This window comes from Tursiops truncatus, chromosome 2 (assembly GCF_011762595.2).
Source record: "Tursiops truncatus isolate mTurTru1 chromosome 2, mTurTru1.mat.Y, whole genome shotgun sequence".
NCBI classification, from domain to species: domain Eukaryota; kingdom Metazoa; phylum Chordata; class Mammalia; order Artiodactyla; family Delphinidae; genus Tursiops; species Tursiops truncatus.
This window is the reverse complement of record NC_047035.1, coordinates 126,610,510-126,637,014: the sequence shown is the minus strand read 5'-3', so window position 1 is coordinate 126,637,014 and position 26,505 is coordinate 126,610,510. Positions and strand designations below refer to the sequence as shown.

General features: G+C 47.4%; 1 protein-coding gene across 7 annotated transcripts in view; it reads right to left on the bottom strand.

Annotated features, from left to right (window-relative positions):
- IGF1R (insulin like growth factor 1 receptor) overlaps positions 1-24,842 on the bottom strand; it is a 311,214-nt gene extending 286,372 nt beyond the window's left edge. For 4 of the 7 annotated variants that reach the window (XR_012330256.1, XM_019945635.3, XM_019945636.3 and 1 more), the window contains exon 1: positions 23,050-23,170. Coding sequence is in view for 6 of the 7 variants with exons in the window: in XM_019945635.3 (XP_019801194.1) it covers positions 23,050-23,143 (94 nt within the window). In the remaining variant the exon portion in view is untranslated. Of the gene's footprint in view, positions 1-23,049; positions 23,190-24,787 lie in introns of those variants that run through there. The other 3 variants (XM_019945637.3, XM_019945638.3, XM_033852082.1) reach the window with 2 other exon arrangements.
- Positions 24,843-26,505: the final 1,663 nt, after the last annotated feature.

Sequence of the window (26,505 nt, the reverse complement as noted above, 5' to 3'; positions counted from 1 at the left end):
TAAACTTGTCTATGGCCCCCAAGACAGCATTCACTAGACAAGAGAAACATGGTTCCACAGTTGTACAAATATTTTTTAGAGAAACTGCAATGACAATGGGAAGTTCACTGGATGAGGAGAAAAGGGAGCTCTCTAGATTTCCAGAGAGAAGAACATGCTGGCCTCAAACACGCAAAATTCAAAACTAATTAGCAGAGCCCGACACAGAGGGGTTGCTTATTAGGTATTTGCACATCAACTGTTTCACAGAATGAACAGCAATTTTAAAAAGCAGTTGCTTCATCTGCTAATTCAGAGCACCCTGCTCCCAAGAGCTCTCTCTACCACCATTTTTTTTTTTTTTTTTTTTTTTTTGCGGTACACGGGTCTCTCACTGTTGTGGCCTCTCCCGTTGTGGAGCACAGGCTCCGGACGTGCAAGCTCAGCGGCCATGGCTCACGGGCCCAGCCGCTCCGCGGCATGTGGGATCTTCCCGGACCGGGGCAGGAACCCGCATCCCCTGCATCGGCAGGCGGACTCTCAACCACTGCGCCACCAGGGAAGCCCTGGAAAGATTTATTCATCAGCCAGAGGTGAGGCAGGTGTGTCTAACCGTAACCTCGTGTGGGAGAATCCAGCAGTTACCACCTATTTTGTTATAAACGCGGTGTTTCCAAAGATGATGTGTAAGGCTACGGAGAGTCAAAGGTCTTTGTGCTTTAAAAAAACAAAATCACTAAAAACTAAAAGTTATACCCAGGGATTGAGTACTTTTTTCCCCAATTTTTATTGTTAAGAGAGCCCCCAAAAACTAGAGATGAGAGCTGTTATTCCCCCACTGGATGCACAGTTGAAGAAAGACAAAACAGAAAGACACCTCTCCTGTTTATGACCTCTAGGAAGAGTCCCCCAGAAGATGGGCTGTTCCACCAATATATCAATTAACCAGATTGTGTAAAACCACCTGCCCTCCAAACAGATGCTACCATAACCCCAGAGAAGGCAGGCAACAGCACTTTAACATGCTCCTAGATGAAAACACAGCCCAGCATCTGCACAGAACAGGTACTGAGCTACACAATGGGAGCTGGACATTAGGAATTCTACCCAGAAACATTTTCATTAATCTTCATGAAAGCCCAGATCAAGTATCAGTAGATATCTGCTTCAACTTTTTAGGCCCCTGGATTTGGGGGTGGCGGGGGGAAACCATTCACCACAGATGAAATGATTCTGGGCCAGAATTAGTTAACACAATGAGAACCACTTCAGTGGCTAAGATATCTTCCCTTAAAGCCGAAAAGGTTCTTCTGTTTCTCAAAATGTTGACTTTTATCACAAATTACATCAGAACTTTCAAATAGAAGGAATAAAATTTGTAGCACGGAAGCATTTGAACTTGAGACACTTTTGCTGATCCGCACTTTTATTTAATGAAAAGTGTTGGTGGGAAAAAAAATGTGAAGCCTGACATTCCATCATTTTGTTGATTACTTTGGATCTTTCTCCCTTGTTGCAGGAATTATAAATATTCCCACTTCTTTTATATTCACAAAGTGTAATTTGTACCTGAACAAGTCTTTCAAAAATAAACATTAACATTATAAGGGAAACAAGTGGCATTGTTGCAAATGTCTGTGTGCCCTAGAGAACTCACTATTGCTTGGGTTATATTCACACATACACCATAAAGCTAAGAAAGAACCTAAAATTTCGCCTGTGCACTGCTGTGCTGATTAAACTGAAGTTCTTTTAACTTATCACCTTCATACTGCCTGCCCAAACAAAAAGATCTCAAGAATTCCTTTGAAATAGCCCAAACAAGAGCCTAAACTTGTGAAGCTATTTTTCAGAGCTCAATAGTACAACAACAGGAAGTAGAACTTCTGGGATGGAGATTTTGCTATTTATTTTTTCTTTCAATGGCTGCTTTTAAACGAGAGAGAGAAAAAAAATGTCTACAGACATTACAAATCCTGGAAGCTATGAATCAGGAAGTGGGAAATGGTTGATGCTGAAATGGCCAGCCTGAAAACCCTGGCTCTTTCATGTCCTTAAGTCTCCAGGGCCAGGAATTTCAGAAATCTCAGGCATTTTGCATTATTTTCTGAATCTTAAAAGAGTCGAGACTTGAGAGAGAAAGGCCAGGGAAAATTAACCAGTGAGTGAGCCCCTAACCTCTGGCTTCATGCCCCTACCACCACACATACCTTGCCCCCATAATTAAAGGTTCAGTGGGGACTTACTGTCTACAAATGGGGTTTTGTTTAAGATGTTGCTCAAGAGAAGGGGGTGAAAGGTCCTGGGGGGCATAGACAGAGCCGGCCCCATGCTTCAGCCTCCTTGTTCCCTCCCAGTGTGGAACCTGCAATAGACTCAGGACCCTAAATATTTCACATCTCAAAACACACTACAATTGATGGATATTGATGCTCACTTTTGTTTTCGGGAAAGACTCTACCTGATAGATTCTACTAAATCTAAGTAAAATTCAAAGGCCCACACAACAAAACTGCGTGAATGCTTTCAGCCACGCCGATTTGAGGGGGACATCGCTCCCTCACCTGTTTCAAATGGAGCTCGAGCAACAGTGCAGGGCTCGCTCCTCTGCAAAGACACCCAACAGACGTCTGCATAGGAGTTTATCATGCTGATCGAGGGCAAAGAGCGCACCATCATCCTCCTTCCAAAAGTAATGACAGCTCAATCAGAAATGCCTTTCCATTCTAAAGCCCTCACAGTCCAAACACCAGAAAGCTACCACGGCCTGGAAAATATTCCCAATTATTTTCTATAGGGATCAGACATACCACCTCCACTAGCAGGTTGTATGCGATGACATGTATAAAAAAATGTTGATCTGGGGTGGAAAGCAAAGGAAAAAAGAATGGAAATGAAGTCATTTCTACTTATTCCTATCAGATGTGATAATTTGGGAGGCCTTTGTCTGGCATCACAATAAATCTGCCATAATCAAATACAGGCAAATACACCGGAATGTACAATGCGATGGCATGCTCGCATACAGGAGGGACTGGCCTCCTCCATCTCCCCAAAAAAGGTCTGGGTTATTTCACAAAGACCAGTGGCCTCCAGTGTGTTTCTTTAACTTACACGAATAAGAGAACCAGTCTTTTTTTTTTTTTTGGCGGTACGCGGGCCTCTCACTGTTGTGGCCTCTCCCATTGCGGAGCACAGGCTCCGGACGCACAGGCTCAGTGGCCATGGCTCACGGGCCCAGCCGCTCCGCAGCATGTGGGATCCTCCCGGACCAGGGCACAAACCCACGTCCCCTGCATCAGCAGACGGACTCTCAACCGCTGTGCCACCAGGGAGGCCCTTTTTAATTTTTTTTAAAAGAAGATGTTGGGGGTAGGAGTTCATTAATTAATTTATTTATTTTTGCTGTGTTGGGTCTTCGTTTCTGTGCAAGGGCTTTCTCTAGTTGGGGCAAGCGGGGGCCACTCTTCATCGCAGTGCGCGGGCCTCTCACTATCGCGGCCTCTCATTGCAGAGCACAAGCTCCAGACGCACAGGCTCAGTAGCTGTGGCTCATGGAACTAGCTGGTCCACGGCTTGTGGGATCCTCCCAGACCAGGGCTCGAACCCATGTCCCCTTCATTGGCAGGCAGATTCTCAACCACTGCGCCACCAGGGAAGCCCGAGAACCAGTCTTTAATGAACTATTTTTGCCCTCGAGACTCACCCACATCCCTCAACGTGGCTGGCCTCTGAGGACCCCCAAAACCATTCCCAATCTGCCTCCAGCCTCATCCTCCACTACCACCTCCACAAACCCTCCTCTCCAGCCTTTTCTTCAAGCCCCACCGCACGCTGTTAAGGTCCTAACCTCAGCTCACCCCATGCCTAGTGAAATCCTGGTCCTCCAAGCACCTCTTCCAGGGAGCCTCAGGATCTCCCCCTCAATTTCCACCACCCTTTCCCACTCTGCTCACCCTGTTCTCATTCATTGCAGTGCCCAGGCCTCTCCCAGCAGCTGTGTACGCCGGATCTTCTCAGCCGCACAGTAAGCTCTTCTTAAGGCTGGAGCTGCATCTGTGACACCTTCCTACCACTGGCAGGTCCCTGAACATCCAGACACTCCAATTTGTCTCTCTTCAACTCCTACAAAACCAGATTCTCTCTATCGAGCTCAGCTCAACATCCCTTAGGCCCCTGATCGACCTGTTCGCCTCCTCAGCTCTGCAGTAAAAGCATCTCCAAACCCTTCCACTCTGCTGCTCACTGTAGCCACATCCAAGTGACGCCCTCAGCCCCTGCTCTCACAGGCGCCCGGGGTGGGCCTGGCATCAGAGAGAAAGACCCACTGCCCCTCCAGGAGCCAGATCACCCTCCAGGCCCCACGCAGCTTGGTCAGCCTCTGGGACCACGCTCAGGACTCGAAGGTGGGCCACCAAGCCAGCTGCACGGCCCAGCGCAGGCAGCCTTCGGCTTCCACACCTACCTGGCAGGGCTGCTGAGAGGACAGAGGGAAGGTGGGTGTGAGCTCTTCGGCCACTGCCCTCGTGGGAGTCGGGGCCTGAATTCCCAGGGCCGAGAAAAGGCTGATCTCTGTGGTCCTGCTGCTGTCCTGCTCCCACCCCTCTGCCCATACATCTAACCCTGGACCTTTCTCTGTCCTTTCACCCATAAGAATCCACAGCTGCCACGCACACATGACCCTCAGGGCAACTTTCTGATCGAGACAAGAAAAAGGTGGCAAATCGGCCTTCAAGTAGGAGTCCAGGGCGGCAAGAAAAGGATCATAAATTCCCCACAAGTAACTGGCACACGCTCACTGAACATTCAAACGGGTGGTCAGGGTGGAGTTCGGGACGGGAGAGAAAACCTCACATGGGCTTCTATCCCCTTCACTTAAGCACGCCCCATTTTCAGGCAGCGGAGGATCCAAGAAGCATGGTAAACGTCTCCTGCAGGTTTCAGATCAGCAAATTAAAGGGGCTAACCGAGTCCTAAGGAAGCCCAACCCGCAGGCAGCAACCCGCACGCAGGGGATCCTCCTAGCAGAAGTCTTAAGACGGTCTCATCCGTCTCTAAACTGCTCACAGGATTAACGGGAAGGTAATGGGAAGGCTTGATCGATACTGATTTCACCATCATGGGAGTGACTCATCCTTAAATCCTACCCAGCTTAAAACTCAGCTGTGAACAGAAACAAAACAACATAATAGCAAAGTCAGATTGAAAATAGCAAGTATGACTTGTAAACAGTTCATGCTTATAAACAATTAACAGTCACCTCCCCAGTCATCCAGCCTTCTGGATGTGCTGAGAGGAAGTACCGCTCAGACTCCCAAGTGGGCCAGAGGCAGGACTGTCCTCAGCACAGCCCGCATCAACCCCTCCCCACCATGCTGGAGTCAGGTTTACAAAATAGACCCTGAGGAAGTTAAGATGAGTGCCTCTGAACTGCATTCCATGCATTTGAAAGATGAGTGCTCACCAAGGAACCCAGCTTTCAAAAACTCAAAGTTAAGCTGTCCTGGAGTACAATTCCCCCCAGGAGCTACTGCAGAGTTTAAAGGCAGCAACTTCTTTGTCCAGAAATGGCAGAAATGGGGTCATGTGAGATTTCCCAATAACCGTATTCCTCTCAAGAAGCATTCACTTTAAGAGAAGCAATCAGGTGCCCAGAAGACAAACTATACATTTTAAGCATTTGGCCGGAGCATCAGAAGGCAAATGTGCTTAGTGCCATCTTGAAAGTATATACTTTTAGGTACTGAATTTCACTTAGTTTTTCAAACCTAACCTGTAACCAACTCTCAAAACTGGCCAAGAACAAATATATATACGTATTATATTATAATAATATAATGTTATATATATATTATTCCATCATTATGGGATGCATGTTTGTGTCCCCTGAAAATTCATATGCTGAAGCCCTAACCCCCAGTGGGATGGTATTAGGATGTGGGGCCTTGAGGGTCATTAGGTTTAACGAGGTCATAAGGGTGGGGCCCCTTGGTGGGATGAGTGTCCTTAAAAGAAGAAACCAGAGCATGCGCTCTCTCCCTCCCTCCCTCTCCACCACATGAAGATACCACGTGAAGACGGCCATCTGCAAACCAGTAAGTAGGCCCTCATCAGACACTCGATCTGCCAGCACCTTGATGTTGGACTTCCAGCCTCCAAAACCGTGGGAAATAAAATGTCTGTTGTTTAACCCCCCAGTCTATGATAATTTGTCATAAAAGCCTGAGCCAATGCAGACTTCCCTCCAGCTCCATAAGAGCACATCACCAACTTGGGAAAGGGGTGCACCACCCTCTTGTCACGTGACAATACCTCCTGCCCAGGGGAAGACAAGAGGGGTCCCTCGGGCTTGCTTCCAAGATGCAGGGAAAATACCAGTCCAACTTCCAAACCTGGCTAAGCTGCCAGCAGTGAGATTCCTCCCACAGGGCCCACACCTAGAGACTGCTCAACTGAGCAGGGTGGAGAAAAGTCCTTTCACCGCCAAACAGGCTTGCCTACCTCCCGGTCTTGTTGGAATCCAGCAGGTCCAGGCCTGAGCCCTGACTCCTGGTTAAACTAGAGGGTGACAACTTAGGACAAAGAACCAGGCCCAGAGAGCATCTGCTGGAATGGTGGGCAGGCGGGCCTGGCCTTGGACATGCAGCACATGCCCTGTGCCCTCAAGCAACACACCCCTTGGGGCCTCCATTTTCTCTTCTGTACAGGAAGGCACTGGCTCTTTTCTACTTCGGAGATGCTCCCATTCTTGCTTGCAGAGGTCAAGCCCTTTCCTTCAGGGCTCCCTATGCCGTGGGGGAGACAGTGTGCAGGAAGAAATTGAGTTGTCAAAGCAAATGAAAAACTTCCAGTCTAATCAGTGAGGAAACCAAATATCTAAACAAATCTCTCATCTGGAAAAATAAGAAAATGAAAAAGCAATTACACGTCACATGGCTGATTAGTAATAAATTTCATTTGTGAGTCGATGGCATGAGAGTCTGACTCCTGACTTGCTTTCCCTGAAAGGAAAACATGATCTGTGACACTCTCTCATTATGGAAAACGAACCCATCCCTGGTGACTCAGCTCAAATCTACATTTGCTGGTGAGGCCTCCCTTGACCTCACACACCCTCCACTGTGCTCCCATGGCACCTGTGACACCCTTGGCTTGCCTTCTCCACCGTGGCCACCACGGGCAGGGGTTGGCCTTCTTCAGTCTGTCTCCCCCACTCTCCCACATGGCATATACTCATAGTTGAACCAATCAAGAAATAAGATTTTTTGAAATTTTGGTAAAATAAACACAACATAAAATGGCGCAGTGGTTGAGAGTCTGCCTGCCAATGCAGGGGACACGGGTTCGTGCCCCGGTCCAGAAGGATCCCACATGCCGCGGAGCGGCTGGGCCCGTGAGCCATGGCCGCTGAGCCTGCAAGTCCAGAGCCTGTGCTCCGCAACAGGAGAGGCCACAGCAGTGAGAGGCCCGCGTCCCGCAAAAAATAAAAAATAAAATTAAAAAAAAGTACCACTTTATCCATATTTAAGTGCACAGTTCAGTGTCATTAAACACATTCACACTGTTGCACAACCATCACCACCATCCATCCACAGAACACTTTCCATCTTGAGAAACTGAACCTCCAAACCCATCAGACACTAACTCCCCATCCTCCCCCCTCCCCCAGCCCCTGGTACCCACCATTCTACTTTCTGTCACTATAAATGTGACAGCTCTAGGTACCTCATATAAGTGGAATCATATGGTATTTGTTTATTTGTGTCTGGCTTATTTCACTTAATATGATGTCCTCAAGGTTCATCCCTGTTGCAGCATGTGTCAGAACCTCTTTCCCTTTTAAGGCTGCATAATATTTCATTGCTTGTATGGGTCACATTTTGTTTAACCATTCATCCATTGATGGACACTTGGGTTGCTTCCACCTTTTGGCTATTGCAAACAATTATTTGCTGCTATGAACATAGGTGTGCAAAATATCTCTGACTCCCTGCTGTCAATTCTTTTGGGTATATACTAACATAGGACTGCTGGATCAGACTGCAATTCTATGTTTAATTTTTCAAGGGACCACCACACTTTTCCACAGTGACTGCACAATTTACTTTCCCACCAGCAATGCACAAGGGCTACAATTTCTTCACATCCTTGCCAACAGTTGTTGTTTTCAATTTTTTGATAATTGCCATCCTCATGGGTGTGAACTGGTATCTCTTCGTCATTTTGATCTGCATTTCCCTAATGACTAGTGATGTGGAGCATCTTTTCATGTGCTTATTGGCCTCAAGGAATAAGTTTTAAACCAAAGGAATTAACTCCTCCCCCTAAGAAAAGCACCATCTCTTACTGTGAGTTGTTTCATCAAGTTCGTTGAGTAAGTGGTTTGGATTCAAGACACATGTCTCTTAGAAACACCACCAAAGGTTATGGCCCCCTAGTGAGACCACCCAACCCCACCTAACAAGCTCTTGAAGCAGGACTAAACCTGGATCCCCATTCTGATAAGCAGAGACCCCGTTCAACCCAAGAGAGCAGAGTAAGAGGGCAATTCCTTCTCTCTGTCCTAGGGGAAGCTCTCCAGTAAAGCATTTACTAACCAGGCACCATTTCTGTAGCTGGCTTCCCACCCCCTCGCTGAGACCTTCTCTGGCAGCTGGGGACCCAGGCTCTGGGACTCCCATTCCTGCAAACAGCCCTTGACCTACAAGGGCCACAGGTTCTCAATTTTTCCACACTCTCAATTTTAAATATTTTAATTAGTTTTTCTGGATAAGTAGATTCATGTGTTTCAGATCCTGTGTCCTAAATTTGGGCAGGGGCTATGACTCCCACCCTCATCTCTCATGCAGATCTGCTTCTTCCCCAGAAGGCTGCCTGACCCCTAATTACCTGAGCTATTCCTGAGGAAGGAAGAGAGTGCAGGGCTGTACACGCTTCACACTATTGTGGGAATGACTCATTTCTGTCCTGTAGTGCTGACACCTGGGCTTTCTTGGGATTCAAATAACTGCCTCTCCTGGAGGAGAATGTTTCACACCCTTCCCCGGAGGCAGAAGGGATAACAGGAAGAGAGAGGAACAGAAGGGAGGGAAGTGTCTTCCATCCCCAAAGACGAAGGCTGGACCAAGCACTCGTGAAACTCCTCTAAGTAAAATGAAGCTCAAGTCTTAATGTAAAGGTCAGAGAAGGCAAATGATGCTAAAAGCAGTACATCAGCATCCATACACACCAGGAGGGTACCAATTATTCTTTAAGGAAATAGACAACTTTTCATGTGTATTTCCTCCATCCTTAGCAAAAATAAGAAGAGCTAACCCCTAGTGCAGATGACAGGAATGTCATACATTCAAAGGAATGTATGCGTATTTGCTCATGAAATACTTAGTCTTGTCCTCTGAAATGGGTACCATTATCAACTCCCATTTTACAGATGAGAAAACCGGGGCAGAGAAGGAAAACAAGGTGTCCCAGGAACAGCCCATCAGTAGACTTCTCATTTTGAGAGACTCCAGGCTCTAACTCAAATCTCTAAAGGGAATCTGGACCATCAAACATGACCGGGGAGAAAAGCAGTCTGTGGCACAGCAGAAGGCCTGCTTTCCAACTGAGGAAAACGGACACTCTGAGACGCTTAGGCTCTGCTTGCTCCAACAGGTGAAAAGAGATTTAAAATTCAGAATTCACTATGCTGATAGCAGGAAAGTAGCACCAGAGTCCCCAGGCCCTTCAGGAAGCCTCTGAAACTGGCGTGTTTTTAAGGTTATTTGTCCAGTGAAAACAGCTGCAGAACAGGCAGCAGGAATCTTCCAGCACCAACCCCCAGCTAAGGACCAGCAACTGCTTCTCAGGAGAACTACAACGTGCCTGGTCGAGTTAAAAGCATAAATCAATACGCGTTAAAAAGCACCAGTAGCAAAGCCTAGACCTGGACACAGAGCTGGCATCCCCTTTCAAACAAATCATTCCTCACTGCTCCGGGTGGTGCGGTGAGGCCTGGAAACGGCCCTGCGAGGTCTGCCAGCACTGCAGGGGGCCAGGCCCTGCCCACCCCAATCGCAGCAGGCCAAGGCCGCGGCCAGCCGGGCCCATGACCTAGCTCAGAGGGGAACCAGGGTCATCACTCGACTGCGTTCCCTTGGAAAGCTGGAAAGCAGCATATGGCAATGAACGCACAAGCTCACCTGAAGAGGTTTCACTTTTATTTTTAGAGGAGAGGAGTAAGTCTGGAGGCCGTGTTGGCTCCCCCGGTTTCAGCTTGGTCCTCACCCTTACCAGGTACCCCTGATGCCCCCAACAAAGATGAGGTGTATGTGTGTGTGCACTTCTAAAGTCCAGGGCAGCTGTTTCTGAAGGGCTCTGCTGTGTGAGCCGCCTCCTCCTGGGCCTCCCTCACCTACACCTTCGCCGGTTCATGCCAGGGACCCCATCAAGAGGCCAGGGAGGCCTCCCTTGCACACTGTCTCCCAGGGAACACGCTGACGCTCAAAAGGCTGAGTCCCCTCCCAGAGCGCTTGGCTGTCCTGCCCTCCCCACCTCCACGGGCCCTGCCCCACCAGGAACCTTGCCCCTGGGACCCTGAGAGCCAATACATTCAAGGAGCACTGAAGTCAGACGTCCCCCTACAGCCTCTCGTGCTCTTCAGCAGCTCGACGTCCCCACCCCTGCAGCCCACACACTTCATGAGTTCAAAACTTCACTGTAGATATAGGAAAGGAGGTCAATCCTCCAGTGGTTAGCATGTGGGGAAGGCCGGAGCCTGGAGCCCTGGGGAAAGGCCGGCAAGGCCACCACAGCATGTGGAGAAAAGACAGACAAAAACATGCATCTGTTGGATGCTTTCTACAAGCTGGTTCTACTGAGCACCTGAGATACAGTATTGCTAATCCTCCCATCATCCCAAACTACAGATGGGGACACTGAGGCCTGGAACTCCTGCTCCAATACCTGCCTACACCTGAGAAAGGGAGGTAGAGGGGTACGTGCGGGGACGGGGGCTTCAAAGGCAGGCAGCGCTGCGCATAGGCAGCCCCACGACAAGGACAGATGAAAGGCAGGCACTGTGCTGGCTTGTCCTGGTGGGTTCACATCCACTCTGTTCAACATTCGCATGGAGATTTTACAAAACTCTCTTACAATCTATGCTTGAAATTAATGTGCCAGGTTCAAATGATTATGTTTACATTTTCTATAAGAAATATCCCGTCTTACGAGTCTCCTCAGGGCTATGATGCTTTTAACGATAATCTCTTAGGTGTTAATTATGTTCAGGAGTCCTCGTCACACCATCCTAGACAAGTAAACTTCCGGGGGAGGGGTGGTGTGCAGGGAGCAGGCTTCACCTCCAATGGCCCTACGATGAGGCCGTCAAAGGCCTTATCCAGACCCCTAAAGAAGAGGGAGCACTTAAGTGACAGAGGTCTTTAAGATTAGCTACTGTCCCTGCCAGGATCCACTGCAAACGTCTACTGGCCTCAGCAAGAAAACAATGCAAGAAACAGAAGCAAATGTCTGCTCACAGTGATGCTGCTGCTTCCAACTAGACCTTCCTAAGAACTCCATCTCTCTCTACATTGTCTCAGGATCTGAGGACTAGAAAAGCCATAAGAAACAGCCTAGAGGGTCCCTGTCATTCAGAGGGAAGAGTGTGAGTGGTCAGCAGCTGCGGAGGAGGCAGTGCCCACCGGACCCCCTGAGGCTCCCCCCTGCTCCCCTGCATCAGGCCAAGCCAGGCACACCACACAGCAGAGCCCAGCCCAACTGCTTGCCTCCAATCAGGAGCCCAGCTCCACATAGTTTGAAGCCTGCCACGGACAAAATTGGTGCTGATGAGTGATTCATTAAACCCTACCTATAGGGAACTTCTGGAACAAGGCTTCCCTCCAGAGGGATGAGGCAGCCTTGACACAGGGCTAGAATCACAAGTGACCTTTCCAGGGGTTCTAAGATTTTTATTCACCTCAGTGTACAAAAAGCCTGATGAAACAATGATTTTAAAGATTGCTTTCAAGTTCTATGTAGTAGTAACTGGCCTGATAAAATGTTTCACCTGGCAGAGTGATCATGACAAGATGAAAATAAATTTGTTGTAAATAGTGTTGTAAAGAGTGCTTCAAAGTGAATGGGGGAGTGGGGAGAGGGACGGAGTTTGTCCCTTTAAGAAGTCTTCTGTTTCTTGAGGTCTTCCTACGTGCCAGGCACTGGGCCGCGTCCTGGGAATTCAAGGATGACCAAGGTACCATTCCCTTCCCCGACCAGTGAGATAAAACAATTTGGGGGTGATGCACTAATAGGGGTATAAGGAGAGAGCTGTGAGGCCAACCAGCATGCAGGATCAAGGCCACCAGAGAGGGGGAACTGTAGCTAATTCTGAAAAGAGTTTGCCAGAGGGCAAATTGGTAATATAGTTGTTCCAAGCAGAGAGGCTCCCACCTGCCAAGGCAGAGAGACTTGAATGGGTACAGCCTGTTTCAGAAACAGCCGGAGCTGCTGTTCAAAATGTCTTAGATGATGGCAGGTTGCAGTCCTGTATCAGACAGCCAAACCAATGACTTCCAAATTAAGAATAATAAAAAGCAATCACGGAGAGACCAGTCTAAAACTTTCAAAATATAAAACTGAAGAACTACCTATACACTAACTTAGTGTAGCCTCAACTAAGGAAGTGAGAAAGTGGATTCTGAAAATACCCAAGAAGTATGAAGCCAAATATAGAAAGATATCTAACAAAATACAACCAATGTGAGACCCAACGCCAGCAATAACAGTGTTTGTTACTATTCTCTATTAGGATTTCTGGCTGGTAAACACCTGAACTACATAAAAACTGCCCAAGGGCACACATTTAAGAATAATTAAAGTTTTACCACATATTGTAAGTAGAACAATGGGAAGTAAATCTTCCTTATTTTTAAAAATGAATCAATAGGTTTTTTAAATCTCTAACCTCAAAAGAAGTATTTTAGAAGTTGTCATTTTCTAAAGTCCTGTAAAAACATCTTAAATCCCAAACTGTAAAAGGCACACTAGATATAACAACTTTGCCAAGGTTGCTTACATCACTTAGGAAGACCCTAATTCTCTCATGCTAGCTCACTGTTGCAGTAGAACAATCTTAATTCAAAACCATATCCCAACGGTTCCTACAGAAGCCTGCAGTCTCCACATTTTCCTGCAAACCGGATTCCCAGGAACCAAGCCAAACAGCAAAATCTAAGAAGGGCAGTGGGGTAATTGCTATCTTCATCCATAGGGCACTGTTAATTCAGGACCCAAGAGGCTAAATTTCCTTTCTGGCCACTAGATGGCGCCTATGCATTAGTGAGGTGGGCAAAGTGCACACTGGACACTTCTTGGGCACCAGCAAAAATTGACAAACGAAAGAATTAAGAGAGAAAGCATAATAAGCAGATCTCTGAAATGGATGCTGCACTGCAGGCACTGGCCACTGTTTACTGAAAAAAGGTAAAATCACACAACTGTGTTTAAGAAGCAAATTGCAATCCTGTTAATAAGCACCTTAGCAAAATAAAGCTTTATTACAGAACATTTATTGAGCACCTACTATGTGCCAGGCTCTGACAATGGCAGTCAAATGTCAAGTGCGTCCTATGTTTCTAGCACTACCCAAATAACATCTCTGTTCAAGGATGTCATGTCATGAGCAGTAGCAAGCTAAAGTCTGAGGGCTCAGTATATGCCAGCCTCTGTTCTAAGCACTTGACATATGTATCAGTTCACTTCGTTTTTATGAATAAATGTCTGGAATAGGTTCTATTAAAATTATAATATTACAGGGCTTCCCTGGTGGCGCAGTGGTTGAGAATCTGCCTGCCAGTGCAGGGGACACGGGTTTGATCCCTGGTCCGGGAGGATCCCACATACCGTGGAGCAACTGGGCTTGTGTGCCACAACTACTGAGCCTGTGCTCTAGAGCATGCGAGCCACAACTACTGAAGCCCATGTGCCTAGAGCCCGTGCTCCGCCACAAGAGAAGCCACCACAGTGAGAAGCCCGCACGCAGCAACGAAGACCCAACGCAGCCAAAAATAAATTAATTAATTAATTTTAAAATAAACTATAGTATTGCAGATGAGGGAACTGAGGCACAGGGAGATTAAACAATTTGCTTGAGACCTTAGCTATAGAGCAGCTGAGATTCAAACCCAAGCCCTTTGGCTGCCCTGCTCTCTACAGCCTCATAAAATGACAACAGCTCAGGTACCAGACAAAACAAATCACTGTTTACCGGCACAGCAGGGGGTATGACATCAAAAGGAATAAGGGGGAAGTCAGGTCTATAGAAATGAAGGTAATCAAGAAAAGCTTCAGGAAGGAGAAGGAATCTGAGTTAGAAATTAAAGGATGGCATCTCAGATGTACTATAACCACAGGAAGGTATTTGAGGGACAGGAATTAACTGACTTAGTGTCCCATCTTTAGACAGTTACAGTATTGTCCCTATTTCACAGATCTGAAACCTAGAGATTTTTTTAAATGAAAAAACATTCCTCTTCCCCCAATTTTTCTGACCTTAATTTTCTAAATATATTAGAAGATGGTTTTATTTTGTTGTTTAATGAGAAAAGGAGAAAACTCTCCCCCAATTATTTCAAGTCTCTACATTTCTGTTGAGACTCAGAAAAGTTAACTTGTTCAGGGCCTGGGAACTAATTGGCAGCGAAGGAGAAACTAGAACCAGGTGACCTTGCTGTGCTCTAGAGTAGCACTTTCCACTATTCAGTTTGGAGGGGGGAGGGGACAGGGAGCAGTAAAGAGGAAAAACATGCCAAGCCATGAACACAGCAGGAGCAAAACCATGGAGACAGGAATGGGCTTACTTACCACACAGCTAGAGCCCATTGCTGGAGAGTGCTGGGAATTCACACGGGATCCCTACAGCAAAGTCTCAGTAGGACGGATTACAGCCCTAGATGGGGGCCCTTGGACCTGATTCCTGGACCATGATGCGGCACATGCTGAGTATCTGGGGCTGGCAAGTCCATCAAAGCAGAGGGAGGGCGCAGGAGTCAGAGTGCCCGGCCCAGAGGCCAACCAAGCATCTCCTCTAAGAGTCCATGCAGGTCTGGACTGGACCAGGGTGGAGCCAGAAATGCACAAATCTGAACAATTTCAAGTGACTCAGTGAGGTAGAAAGGAAACATTCAATGAATGAGTCTCCCCAGAAAAGGGCTGATGAACTGAAATTTAACTAGGAATTCCATCCTGATCCAACATTTGTTGTTGAAATTCTTACTGAGGTAATGTTAGACAGAAAATCCCAAATATATCGCTTGACAAAGTAAAGCAGCAATACAAAAGAATTTCCTGTGATTAAACTATACCATGCTGTGACCTCACATTTGCCATGAACTCATTATCCACAGAAATCAGACAACAGAACTACAGAAGCTGAACAGCAGATCTTCCTCTGTCGCTGGTCTCTTTGTTCCTTTGTTTTCATGACAATCTGTGTTCCTCTTTCAAATTCGGAGTCTGTGAGCTATTGGTAGGTATTACCCCACTACTATGAGACCCCAGAAAATTAGGTGGGGAGAATAAACACAGGATGACACTGATAATCTGAGCACAACTGCTGAGGGTTTTGCAACCTAAATATAATTAATAGCTGATGACTTAAAACTATTGCCAGCTGACAGAGGAAGGTAGATCATGGACCTCTCACCTGGGCTTTCTTTCTATGCTTACTACTTTTCTCCAGGAGGTTATTAAAGGTCACTGGTATGCTTCCAATTTCAGAAAAATTGTTATAAACTCATCTCTCCCTAATTATCATCAGACTTTTCTCCCTTAAAGTGTTATTAACTAAAATTTGCCTAACTCAAATTGGTACTGTCTCACATACTTAGTCTAACATGTATTTCCAATAATCAATTTCATAGAGACAAACCACTGACTGTATTTTATATGAGAGGATAAGCTGAAAGTAGGCATCCAAAACATCTAAGGAAAATTTTAAAGTTCTGCTCTATAAAACATTTATGCTTTAAGACTGTCAACATATATTTGTTCTCTCACGTCAAGAGTAATTTAGAAAGCAGTATGCATACACCTGAATTACCAACCTGACAAATAATTCCGAAGCCAGTTGAAAGAAAGCTCGTGATAGGTTTAAAAAAAAAAAAAAGTAGCCATACAAAAGTATACAAAACAGCAACAATAATGTACTTGAAACTGTCAGAACTCGGAAGAATGGATGGAAATACACACACACAATTCTGAACAAGTGGCATTTTTTATTATATAACTATTACTAAAGTAGATGCTTGTCTTGTTAAGGGAACTAAGAGGCTAAGGAGTGATATAAAAAATAAACTTTCAAACCTCCCTCCCCCAAGAACTTTCTGGACTAGGAATAGAATACTTCCTCAAGAAGAGAATAGAATACTTCCTCTTTAAAATATAAATGCTTAAATTAAAAAACAAATTTTTAAGGCTTCCAGACTATCACAATGTGAACAATTTAAAGCAGGTATAGCTATCTCTGCAGCATTTGGTGGTACCTGTCTTACGCATGCACATTTTCCCTATGTGGCTAGCCTCCAATCTATTTCAAATAAGAAACCATCAGCAATCATACATGGGACACTCAGCTCCATGGACGCATCCCCAGCAACTGACCAAGTAGCCATCACCAGTACTAACCAAGGAGAGGACCAATATGAGAATAAAGGCAGTCCCTGCATCCCTACCTACCTTTCCCCATCACAAATAGTAGCAACAATACACGGTAAAAGTTATTGCAATCATAGGCATTCATCCCTCATCATAAAAGAAACTTTCTGCTGTGTTCCAGTAAAATCTGAATAGCAACCTATAAGTTTAAAAATTCTTCTAGTCCAGGGCAGAAAAAAGAAAGAAAACTGAAAGCCTCATTTACTAGTTTGTTTTAGTGTTTTAAACAAACATAGCAAGTAACTTCTGTGTTTTGACTCATATATTTAAAATCATATGTAGAATAGTTTATGATATCAGAACAAATTTTTAAACTTAAAGAATTGAGTCCAATAAGTACTCAACATGTATTTATTGAGGAAAAGAGGAAAGAGAAAAAACCATTTAATTCAAGTAAAGAAATATCAATATTCCCTTCAGATTTTGAAATTAATCAATTTCATAAGCCCTAAGTGAAGCTGGCATAAGTGGAAAAAGTAGAGAAGTCTTCTAAACATATTATTTGGGATTTTACAACATGAGTAAAACTGATGATTTAAAAATGGGAAAAAAAATAGAAAACAATTTAGTCTTCAATCTTCAAAAGTCTCAAAATCAAAGACACTGTTAATATTTTCAGTCGAATATAACCAAAACAATTTATCAAAAGAAACGAACTTCACCATGCCCAGGGAATGTGCATCTATTGAGATAACAACCTAACTTGTTTTTAAAGATCTTCTGTTTACCAACCGTTTTACACAAAATGTATGCCCCTTCCTCAGAAGAAATCAGTTCTTTCCAGATCCTTGGGGGTTGGTATAAGGGTGGTACTTATTTCAAAGTTTTAATCTTTCCAAATACTGAAAATCCTCCCCAAATGTCAACAAGTCTCAATGTGCAAAAACATTGGGACTGTTGTTCCCCACTCCACCCACCCACCCCACCTCCCTGCCACCTTAGTTTAAGCCAAATCATTTCTTTACAAATAACTGGAAAAGTTCCTCTTGATAATCGGATGCCAAACACCATTTTCAAGGAGAAGTCAGAGTGCTTCATTCATAATTCAACTTGTCTTTCAAGTGTTCAGAATTTTCCTTTGGAACATCTCAGACAGAGAAATCAAGAAACTATATCCCAAGCACGTGTGCAACTATTATATATTTAGTACAATTGAGAGGCATGCATCTCTTGGACTCAGATAGCACCTGTCATAAGTTGGCTAAGAACAGCAGTTCAAAGCAAGTTGGCCTGTGGGCACAAATACCTCTTCTATGAACTAGGGTTGATTTTTAAGTGAGTTTTGAAAACAAATCGAAAAAAATCACAACCCAGAGAGAAACATGGCTTGGACATTTTACAATTAAAAAACATTTCAAGATTTAATTGCCTCCTCAATCTCTTTCTTAGCCCCTCACACTTTTAAAAGCAGTCAAGTATTTTAAATTAAATAAGGCCTTACAATTATGAAAGTTCTCTAAAGATTTCCAGAAAGCTAACTAAGCAATGTGTAAATCCAAAAAATGTAAACCAAGTAAGTCCCATCTTCCTTACAACTCAAAACGTGCTGTGAAACATTCATGTACACACCTGTAACTCCTACTAAAGTTTTGGCAAATGGTAACTACGACACTGTCCATTTTTAATCACAATTGTCATAACCAATGTTATAAACAAGGCAGTGCAGCTGATCGAGATGGGTGACTGTCTCATGGATGCCACAGCCTGCCAGCAACAATGCAATAGGAGGGAAGGTATTAATAAGGCAAGCGGTGCTGCACAGGCCTTCAGAATATCAACAACAGTGATTTGCTTCCTGTCTTAAGTCTACAGAAATGTTCTTAAAGGGCCTTTAAAATGTTATTTGAGGACTGTGTACCCTGTGCTGAGTCTGAAAAAGATCTGAATTTTCCAGAAACTTTGTTTCATGCACGATTATACAAAAATGCCCCAAGGACAAAAGTGAAGTTCTCTTTCTGTGCAGGCTCCGGCATCACTTAACAAAGGATCCAGCTTCCATACAGCAGGTGCTCAATAAGTGCTGGCTGGATTCAGTTGCTTCTTACAGCTCATTCTTACAAAACAAATGAAACCAGATTTAAAAGGAAGCTACTGTCCCTGGAGGGCTCTCCTTGGCAAAACTCTAAGGCAACAAGTGAAAACGATACAGTTGATATTCATTACTGCCCTGATCTTGCAACAATAAGAAGAACAGGAAACATTTTTATTAGTAAACTGAGCCTCAGATGAAGACCAAAAACAAATATAAACAACAATTGAATTTACGGTCTTTTCCTATTAAAAGGCCAAGGTAAATCTGGATAAAGACAGAACAGTTTGAAAACAAAAATGCCTTTGCTATGTTTTTTAATCTTTTGTTCAATAAGAAATTTTAATTAAAAAATAAAATAATCACTGTATACCTGAAAAAGCTGCTGTATCCTACAAAGATTCTCTTTCCTGCTCAGATTCTGGAGCTATTTAAGAAATAAAACAAGCAACAAAGAAGAAAAAGAAAGCCCACTGCATTAAAACGAACAGTTCTTCCTCAGTTTTTACTACCAGGTTGGTTAATATGGGATATCAAAAAAAGACAGTGGAAATTCTTTATCATCTTAAACATTACATTCTTTCTTGTTCGAAAACATATGTAAGAAAACTAGAATAGAAAATGCCATCCAGACTCGGCTCCTAAACTCTCATCTTGGAAAGACCAACATCGTTTCAGATTCAGTTAAGGATTTTACTGTCACAAATCGGACTTTCACTACTAGCACTTGCGTTTTTTTAACCCAACCCCTTAATCCTTAATGTGAGCTATGTCTAACCAAGATTCTTTTTTCCTGTCTGTCTTTTTCTCCTATGGCACTGAATCTCTGCTGTTAGAGCTTCAGCGATCAGTTTGCAGTTCATGGATCTGAAAAACTCCATAAATTAAAAAAAGAGAGACATCAACCTGCTGGACAAGTTTACTTAATAATTTTAATCTAGATTCTATGTTCAGAGTAACACAACGCATTCTTTTCAACCTTAGCATATTTCTTTAAAAAAAAATCCCATATTACATTTGGGATATAATTCACATAGCATAAAAATCACTCATTTAAAGTGTACAATTCAATGGTTTTTAGTATTTTCAGAAGGTTGTGCAACCATCGCCACAAACTAATTTTAGAATATTTTCATCACCCCAAAAAGAAACCCTGCATCCATTAGCAGCCACTCCCCACCCCCTCCTCCCCCAGCCCTATGCAACCACTAATCTACTTTCTGTCTCCATGGATTTGTTAATTCTGGACTTCATATAAATGGAATCATACAATACGTGGTCTTTTGTGACTGACTTCTTTCACTTAGCATGTTTTTAATGTTCTTCCAGTCAACCTTAGCATATTTCTTAATGTTGGACTTTTCTAATCCTTCTGACAAATCAAATATATACCCTTTTAAACTTCCAACCCACGCCCCACCCCTCCGCAAAAGTACCGTTTACTTGCTATTTCCCTCTAGAGAGGCTAAACTATAATTTGCTATTTAGGTTCTTTCCAAACTTCTTATTCTGGATTCTTCTCCTGGTAATAAAACAGCAACTTCTTTTAACACCAACCTTTCACATACCTACATTTCCCTGACAATAAGATATGACTGTGCCTAGGGCAGAAAGATGACACATCTTTTTAATGAGATGGCCACAATACATTTAAAGTGCACATTGACTTTTTTAATATAAAAAAGCATCATATTATTTGGCTATCACTCCTAACTCCCAAACCTCCCTTCTTCAGATGCACTGTTCACAGTACATTGATAAAAAATTCTGTATGACTTCATCTGCTTCGAAACTTCTTGATTTTCTAAGTTAAAGATTTAAAAAATCATCCCTACTGCTATCACACTCTGAGAGAAAACACTAATCCCTAAACAGGCCAACACAATATTAATCAACAGCACCCCAGTCTTTATTATATTATACTAGACAGCCAAAAGAATGTTGGTCTCTGATAGGACTCAGTGGTTTATTTCTATCAGAAGTAAGCATTCCAGCACCTTCTGGACTAAGGACTGAACACACGCTGACACTGAGCATATCATTTACTCCTGAAAACTTCCAAGCTGTAGGTAGGGAGGGGCAGGTAGTGAGTTTGAACTTCAACAAACCATAATGAGGATTGGGGTGCTTTCTGGCCATCCATCAAGTTTTCAGAAACCAACCATTTTCAAGGGACCCTTGAGCAAAGCTTTGGCATCTAGAACTATAAAAGTATGTTAAAATGCCCCTACCGCTCCTGTTTTCTCAGGGAAAAAAACCACCTTTTGCCAAGATATTTTTCACGAAGAACTCCAAACATGATATCCTATTTTTTTACATTTTTTTTTTGATACCCTATTTTAAAATGCCGGAGTCCTGCATGGGAGAAGCAAGGCCATTCCTGCTGTTGTGAACTTCAGAACTTACTAACATTAAACAATAAAACTAGAAACACGACACAGTTCAACCACATGCTGTAGTGAAATGGATTAACTCTCCTGTGTCTCCTAAGCTATATTTAGCTTTTAAAGGCTAGAAACCCTCCTCTGTCCCCCCAAACACCATCTGCGAGCCTTAGAAGGGAGCCGAAAGCCCTTCGCCCAATCCAGCCAGAGGAAAGTTTAGAAAACAAAGAACAGGAGAGTTCAGACTTGTAGAAGGTCCGGACTCAATCAGAGTCTTACTCCATGAAGTAAACACGCTAATTCTATAAAAATCTGCTCTTACTCCATCATGGACTGATTTCTTACAAAACGTTTAAAAAGGGTTTGTTTACAGGAACAGCCTTTCCGAACTGCCCCTATGATGGGGACAGACAGCCCCCGCTGCCTCCCGATTCCCCCCCTCACTCTTCGAGGCTCCGTCGTGATTTTTCAAAGTTAATTGGCACCACCTGCATACCCTCGGCAAGCATTACTCACCAACACGCCCTCGTCGTTCCTAGCCCCAGTTCTGTGGCTGCATTTAAACTTTAATCGTGTTCAAGTTACCCTGCCATCGCGAATGTATCAGTAAGCCTCACTTTAATGTTTTGAGAAGAACAGGACTCCCTCCTTTCCTCCCTCCACACACCGCGGGGCCCTAAGTTCTCACTCCCTCCCTCCCCGCACTTCCCTACCCCTACCCGACACTACCAAAACAAAAGCTATCAGATTGCAGGCGACAGCGTGTGGAGCGATATTGCTTATTAACTATGTACAAAGGAAGTGCGGGGCAGCGGGGGACGGAATGCAACAAAACTCTGGCCACGAAACCCAGCCCAAGGTTGCGCGCTAGCAAAACAAAACACCCTCCTCCGCACCCCCGCCGCCGCAGATCCTGGCGCCCCTTAAACGACGACGCACGACACCTCTCGCCAGGGCCCGGCGTCTCGGTGTCCCGGAGCGGCCGTGTGGCTGCAGCTACAGCCCCGCGTTGCGAGCACGTGTATGGAAATGCAAGTCGGCTCCGACCACACACCCACTCCCGCACACTCGGATGCTGCCCTACCACCCCTAGCCCTGCCCGGAGGAGGAGAGCGTCCACCCGCCGGTAGAAACTGGGAGAAGCTCCCATCACCCTCTGAACTGGGGGTCCGGACGCGCTCCCCGGAACAGCCCAACTGACGCAGGGCCCCCGACCTCGCACTTTTCCAGGGGCTTCGTGGAGGGGTGGGGGGCCTAGGCGGGAACGCTCCCCGCACCCCCAAGCAGCACTGAGCAGCCCCGGGAAGCCGGGGACTAGCGACCCACCGCGGGTCCGGCGAAAGCGACATGAAAGGCCAGGAACCCAAAGAGCCCAAGGGACAAAGCGCGTTGGGCCACAGAAGGCCGCGCTGGAATGTTTGGAAACCCATCCTGGGGCTGCGAAGCCTCTCCGCCAGGCACCTCCTCCAGGGCACCTTGCACCCCCAAAGGCCAGCAGGCTGCCCGCTCCCGCCACCGGTCACCGAGTTTGCCCCAGCCGCGAGGTGGCCGCGCGAGCTGTCACCGCCGCCTGCGCGGTGCGCGGCCCCGCGCACCGGGAGGGGCGCGTGGTGCGGGAAGCCGGGCGCGAACTTCCCTGCTGGAGCCCGCGGGCCGCCCGGGAGTGAGCGCTGCGGAGACAGCCGACCCCCGGGGCAGGGCTCTAGGGACAGCGAAAGAGAAAGCCACCGAGGCCCTTCCCACGTGGGGATGCGCTGAGCTGGGGCCCGCGGGGCTCCAAACTAACGCGCCTGGGCCCCGGGGCCCCTCCGGCCTTCCGGCCGAGCCCCTCGGCGCCCCGCCCCGCGGCTCCCGAGACCGGGAGCCCAACAGCTGCGACGGTGGCAACTCGTGTTTCGCAAACAGGGCGCAGCCCCTCAGAGGAAAAGTTCCCGCAGTGGCCGCGGGCGGCGGGCACATACTCACTTTCTCCACTCGTCGGCCAGAGCGAGAGCGCGGCGGAGAAAAATAGGAGCCCCCACAGCGAGGTCGGGGACCCTCCTCCGGAGCCAGACTTCATTCCTTTTATTTGGGACGAAATTCCCCTTTCTCAAAAAAAAAGGGGGGTGGGAAGGAAAAGAAAAAGTCTCAAACTCAGTCTTCGCCCCCCCCCCCTCCAAAAACAAGGGCGAAGGCAACAATATTCCAAAGGCGGCGCCGGCCGGGGGTCCGCGGGGCTGCGCGGACGGGGCGGGCGGCGGCGCTGGGCGGCCCCTCAGCGCCGGCAGCCGCGGCCGAGGACTCGGCGGAGTCGGGAACCCGATGCGCGCCGGGGCGGGCTGTCGGCGTCGTCGGCCTCCATTTTCAAACCCAAAGAGACAGGAGGGAGGAAAAACTGCAAAGAAAGGGGGCAAAGCCCAAATCCGTCTCGGCGAGGAAGGACAAAACCGGCCCCAGACAGAGGAGGAGGCTGTCCGACGCCCGAGCCTCCGCGGCGGGAGGGCGCGACGCAGTTCGCAAGATTGCCCCGAAGTCCGGGTCGCGGGCGAGGCCGACCGGGGGCAGAAATACGGAGTAAAAATGAATGAGCGGCTCCCCCTCCTCCTCCTCCTCCGGGCTCCGCTCGCCGCCGCCTCCTCCCTCAGCTCCGCCGCCGCCGCCGCCGCGAGCTCCTTCCCAAATCCAGGACACACACAAAGCGGCGGGCCGACCGCGCCGCGCTCAGCACTCCCGCCGCGCCGCCCGGGCTCCGCGCCGCCGCCGCCCGGCCCGCGCCGGCCCCCGCCCGCCGCCGCCGCCGCCGCCGCCGCCGCCGCCGGCTCCGCGCGGGGGCCCCGGCTCGCTGAAGGTCAAAGCCGAGGCGCGCGGCGCGCCGTGGAGCTCCCCTCGCGCGGGAGGGGCGTGGAGGGCCCGGGGAGCGGGGCCGAGGGTCTGCAACCTCCAGGCACGGGCGCGCCGGGGGCAGGCTCGCTGGCGGCGTCCCTCTCTCTCGCTCGCCTCTCGAGTTCGCCTGGTGCGCTCGCTCCTCCTCGGGTTTTTTTCCTTTTTTTTTTTTTTTTTTTCCGCTCAGCAGAGTTAATGCTGGTAAACAAGAGCCTCAGCCTCGCCGCGCCGCTGCCGCCGCCGCTGCCACACACTGGGGGCTCGCGCGCGCGCGCGCTCTCGGGACCGTGCACACTCGCCCGCGCGCACACCCGCCCGCGCGCACACTGGAGCGGCCACAGCCGCAGCCGCGGCGCGCGGAGGGCCCGGCCCAGGCCGGCGCGCGCCAAGAGCCGGAGCCTGGGATCTCAGGGCAGTGCGGAGCGGAGCCCGAGCGTGGGATGCGAAGCTGCGAAGCACCGCCCCCGCCCCCTGCCCGCGCGGGCACACGCGCGCGCGCCCACACGCTCTCGCCCCCACCCGCACTGCGCCGGCCACCCTGCACGCGCCCTCCCCTCCCGCAAGACTCCAAAAACAATGCCCCCGGCGCCTGTCCGGGCACAGCGGAGGAGCTAGCAGGGGAGGGGAGGAGGGGCGGGGGTGGGGGGTGGGGGCGGGCGGGGAGTGCGGGGCCCGAGAGGTTCATTGAAAACAACAACAGCAAGGCTGGAAAACGCGTTTCCCCAGTTCTTGAAAAGCTTCATTGTTTCTTGCAGCTGTTGCAAAAGAAATAAATAAGTGCGTGCATGCGGCATTTTTTCGCAGCCTGCTGGAAAGCTCGAACGTGGCGGGAGGGGCATACCTGGGAGAAAGGAGACCCCCAGGCTACTAAGTGGGCACATTCGCGCAAGGTTGGGGCAGCCACGGCGTCGCCATCGGGGAGCCCACAGTTCCAGGGCTCGCGGGCAGCTAGGGCGAAGGGCGCGGCTCCCGTGGCTCGGCCCCGGGAGCAATGGGAGACGGCCCGCTGGGGCCCGGAGCCGGGGAAGGGGAGCCCAGACAGGCTGCCCCGCGTGCCCAGCGCGCGTCCCCGCGGCGGCCGCCAGGGGGCGCGGCAGGAGCCGGGGAGGGCTGGCCCGCGGAGTGTCGCCTCCCTCCCTCCGGGAGAGGAAATATGGGGGCCCGGACTGGGGGCCGGCCGGGTTGGGTAGCGCTGGCCCGGCCTCCGAGACCCGCGGCGGGTCCAGAGAGATCCTCGCGGATTCGCGCTTCTCCTGGCTCCACCACGTGGACGGCTGAGGGGAGCGGCCAGGGCGCGTGCACGGTGCGGGGCTCCGGGGGCCCCGAGGCTAGGGGGCGTGTCCGAGTGGTTCCCCGAGGAAGGGGTGGGGGGACCGGGGCCGAGACGGGTCTCCCGGTTGGGTTCGCGACAGGCGAACACGCCTCACACAAGCACAATGAGTGGTCACTGCGGAAACCCACCCGCACCTGCCTCGGGTCCTCCCGGGCACGTCTCTCTTGCCTCCTTCGCTCTGTAAGTGACTAGAAACTTCCAGTCCAGTCTCCTCTGTGGTTTTCTTGAATGTGCCCAAGGAGAGGTTTCCGCAAAGAGAGACTTGCCCTAGGACTGACATCTAATGAATAACGCTGCGGAGACCAGGTCCTCAAAGCGGGAAACAGCCCCGCAATGGCTAGAGAGAGGAGTTTGAAATACGTGGACTTTTAAAAATAGTGATTGGACCACGTGTCGCCTTTAATGTGGTCCGGTTTCATGACTCAGGCTAATTGCTGTCAATAATAAGTAAAAAGAAGGTGGCTAACAAAGAGTTGTGAATGTCGAGATTGAGTAGAAGTGTTAGTCTCATAAACAATCAGGCTGTCTGGTAAGAGGGGATCTGTTCCAAAGGAAAGTAGTTTTCTTTTTTTTACTCTAATTGTAAAAGGTTTCCGCGTTACATTATGCATCCCATCGTTCGTAAATAATTTTTTAAATTAAGAGCTGAAAACAAGTCAAAAGCTATTATAATGGAAACCTAGCCCTTTTCCCCCTATATTTATTCCCTAGATCATTTTTCCCCTTGGAAATTTTTAGCTCAATTCAGTAAGTCAGTTGGATAGAAGGGAAATAAATCTTTTTTTACTTAAGAAAGTCATTCATATGGGATTGTTTTGTTTAACTGAAATTCAGCTGAATTTTTAAATAAAATGTTCCAGTTTTAGATATTCCTGGACATTAGCAAAGAAAGAAATATATTTGAATCTTTAAAAAGAAATTTAAATTTAGCATGTATCATTTTAAAAGTAGGCACTACCATATGAATAATTAAAATTTGGTCTACTAATTTTTAAATATTTCTTCAGACAATTCCCTATATGAGGTTGGTTTCAATGCCTACAGATCCATTCTGCAATTAAATGTAAAAGAATATCAATATTATATTTTCATTATATTTAATATTCCGAATTTTGTAATACATACTTGTAAATTAAGACAAAAGTTTAGAGCTGATTTTTTAAAAGAATGATGCTAATATAAGATCTTTAAATACTACACAATATATATTTTAGTATTAGTAAATT